We start from the raw sequence: 2,978 nt of genomic DNA, 5'->3' as shown, positions 1-2,978 counted from the left end.
AGGAAACTAAAGAGAAAGTTTGATTACGATTTCAAAATGAGGAAAATTAGAATTAATGCTTTTGTTTGTTGCTTTCTGCTTTAAGTATAATTGGGTCCATTCTCCATCCTTAGGAAACTGTAGGAAAGGATTTGCTACATCTTACATAGGGCTTCTTCCCCCCCACCCCCCCTTCAATTTTGTTAGTTAACATAGCATCATATTGGTTTCTGGATTAGCATCCACACAACACCCACTGTAGCACTTTACTTTTTAACATGTGATGTGTAATAATTATTTTGTATGATCATGAGAGTATATTACTCCATGAAGGATAGAATTTATGTCTATTTCCTGATGTGTCTCAACCCATGAGCAGCCTAGAGTAGGGATAGCACACAGTGAGTACCCAATAACATTAGGTAGTTGACCGGAGAGGTCAGATAATATGTGGGGATACCCATGTAAGAGTTATAGCTATGACCTACATCTTACATGTAAGATGACCTACATGTCACAGTTCATTTCTCTTACTTTCTTGGGTTTATCAGAGAAGAAGCAAACAACAGCCATTTTGCTATTGAAAAGTGAGTTTGAATCATTTTCTGACAATGGTTCTAAAGTTGGAATATATTTTATCTAAAGGTTACTATCTCAAAGCGGGTGTTTCCTGAAGACAACTTACTCAGATCATTGTCACTTAGAAGTGGTTGACATATCCTGGTGCAAATATACAAGGAAGAAGCAAGCAGAAAAATATGGATCAGCAACTGAAGAAAAGGGTGAAGACTTGTGGCCAGAAAGGCCCGGGTAGAAGAGCCTTCAGTAGAGATAAGCCAAGGCCATCCAAGCCACAGCCAGTCCAACAGGAACTTTGCAACACAACATGGGCCTTCGAAGATGAAAGTATGTTCTTTGAAACTAGCCATCTGGTTGTTGGAGAAGATTCCTTCTCTGACTGTTACATAGAATGCATAATAAGGGGTGAGTTTTCTGAACCCATCCTGGAAGAAGAGTCACTTAAGTCCCTTGACTACCTGGAAGAAGGATCAGAACAAGAGCTTTCTCAACAGGTTCTCACAGCAAGCTCACTTCTGGAAAAATCTCTGAAATGCATGCAAAAAGGAGCAAAGCAAGAACTTCCTCAACAAATTGTTAGAGAGAATTCAGAGCTTGAGAATTCTGAGACCATAAAAAGCAAGAAGCTTCCTTGTGGAGGAATACCTAGCATGGACCTATCCAATCCTAAACAGTGTGCAGAATTTGCTGGAAAGAAACCAACAAAAGATAAGGAATCTGAGGCTCCAGAAAAAATTGTTTGTCCCCACAGTGGATGCACAAAAAAGTTAAAGAGTAGAGCTTCCCTGAGAAAGCATCTCCTCGTCCATGGTCCTCGAGATCACGTATGTGCAGAATGTGGGAGAGCATTCAATGAGCGTGCGAAACTAAAAAGACATTTTCTGGTTCATACTGGAGAGAGGCCATTCCGGTGCACCTTTGAAGGATGTGGGAAACGCTTTTCCCTGGACTACAATTTGCGTACACACGTATGCATCCACACTGGGGAGAAACGTTTTGTGTGTCCCTTTGAAAGCTGTGGCAAGAGGTTTATTCAGTCAAATAACCTGAAAGCTCACATCTTAACTCATGCAAAGACCAACAAAAATCAATGAAAGAGAAGATGGAAAATAATCCTTTAACAGGATAAGCATTAACAAAAGAGTGACGTGGGGACAAACATACCTTATTGTCTCCAGGAGAGAACTTTTAAAGCAATGGCAACCTTACATGGCATATTTTCGTTTTAATGTTACTACAATGTTCCTGTAGTTTATGACACTATTTGAGAACACTGTATAGAATTACAGTGTGTTTCCAACAGGAAGGTCAATAATGAATTTACTTCAAAAGCATAATCCTTAATACATTATGAATTGGATTACTGGATATGGAACTTATTTTCACATGTTATAAATATGAAATTTTTTAAAGTGTATTTCCAATTATTAAGCTTTTGCCTTTTAGGAACAAACTTCGAGCTACGTGTGATAATCCTAAAGAATGAAAATTTGGGAGCAGACTGTCAGTAAGTGAATGAGTAGTTAAACATGTTTAAAAGTTCAATATATCTTTAATCATTTTTTATCATTGTATAAAACTGTATTGAAATCATAGCCATATTTGAGTGGCTATTTGATAGTGTCAATTCATTGGAATCTGTTTTAGATATTTTGAGAGGAAATGAAATCCCAGAGATATGCTTAAATCTGGATTTAAAAAAAATCAAAGACGTGTGTGTATATTGGAAAGATTGTCTTTGAAATTAAACATTGCAAAGATTAATATTGAAATATTGGTGAGGAGTGGGGAGAAAGTTACCCTTCTACATGGCTGGTTAAGATATAAATTGTCACAGCTATTTTAGAGAATATTTTGCAAGAATGCTTTATAAGTTTTCTAGGGCTGGTATGTAGTGTCTCAAAGTTCTGGAGGCTAGAAGTCCAAAACCAAGGTATTGGCAGGGTTAGTTCCTTTTCAGTGTCATGAAGGAAAGGTCTGTACCTGGCTTCACTCCTTGGCTTATAGATGGCCATCTTCATGTTTACATGGTTGTCTTCCCATATGTCCCCAACTCTTCTCTCTGTGCATGTCCATGTCCACATTTCCTCTTAAAAGATACCAGTCATATCGGATTAGATCCCATTCTCATCCCATCATTTTAATTTGATTACCTCCATAAAGCCCTCATCTCTAACTAAGGCCACATTCTGGGGTATTGAAGTTAGGATTTTGACACAAATTTGGGGAGGTACAGTTCAACCTGTAATATGCATTCCCTTAGACTAAATAATTTCATTTGGAATTATATGCTACAGAAATAGTTGCACTAAGGTACAAAGATATTTGTTCAAGGATGTTAAGCATATTTTTAATTTCTTATCATATTTTTAATTTCTTATCATATGTCCATTGAAGAGAATAGGTTGCATAAATCATGA

General features: G+C 37.3%; 1 protein-coding gene across 1 annotated transcript; it reads left to right on the top strand.

Annotated features, from left to right (window-relative positions):
• Window positions 1–737: 737 nt before the first annotated feature.
• ZFP42 (ZFP42 zinc finger protein) lies at window positions 738–1,652 on the top strand. Its single transcript, XM_025471717.1, has one exon. It carries the CDS (start codon window positions 738–740, stop codon window positions 1,650–1,652), a length of 915 nt encoding a protein of 304 aa, XP_025327502.1.
• Window positions 1,653–2,978: the final 1,326 nt, after the last annotated feature.

This window comes from Canis lupus, chromosome 16 (assembly GCF_003254725.2).
Source record: "Canis lupus dingo isolate Sandy chromosome 16, ASM325472v2, whole genome shotgun sequence".
NCBI classification, from domain to species: domain Eukaryota; kingdom Metazoa; phylum Chordata; class Mammalia; order Carnivora; family Canidae; genus Canis; species Canis lupus.
The sequence above is the reverse complement of the archived record's forward strand: the minus strand, read 5'-3'. Positions and strand labels throughout refer to the sequence as shown.

Coding starts and splice junctions, on each gene's coding strand:
- ZFP42 (XM_025471717.1), top strand. CDS start 738: ATGGATCAGCAACTGAAGAAAAGGGTGAAGACTTGTGGCCAGAAAGGC.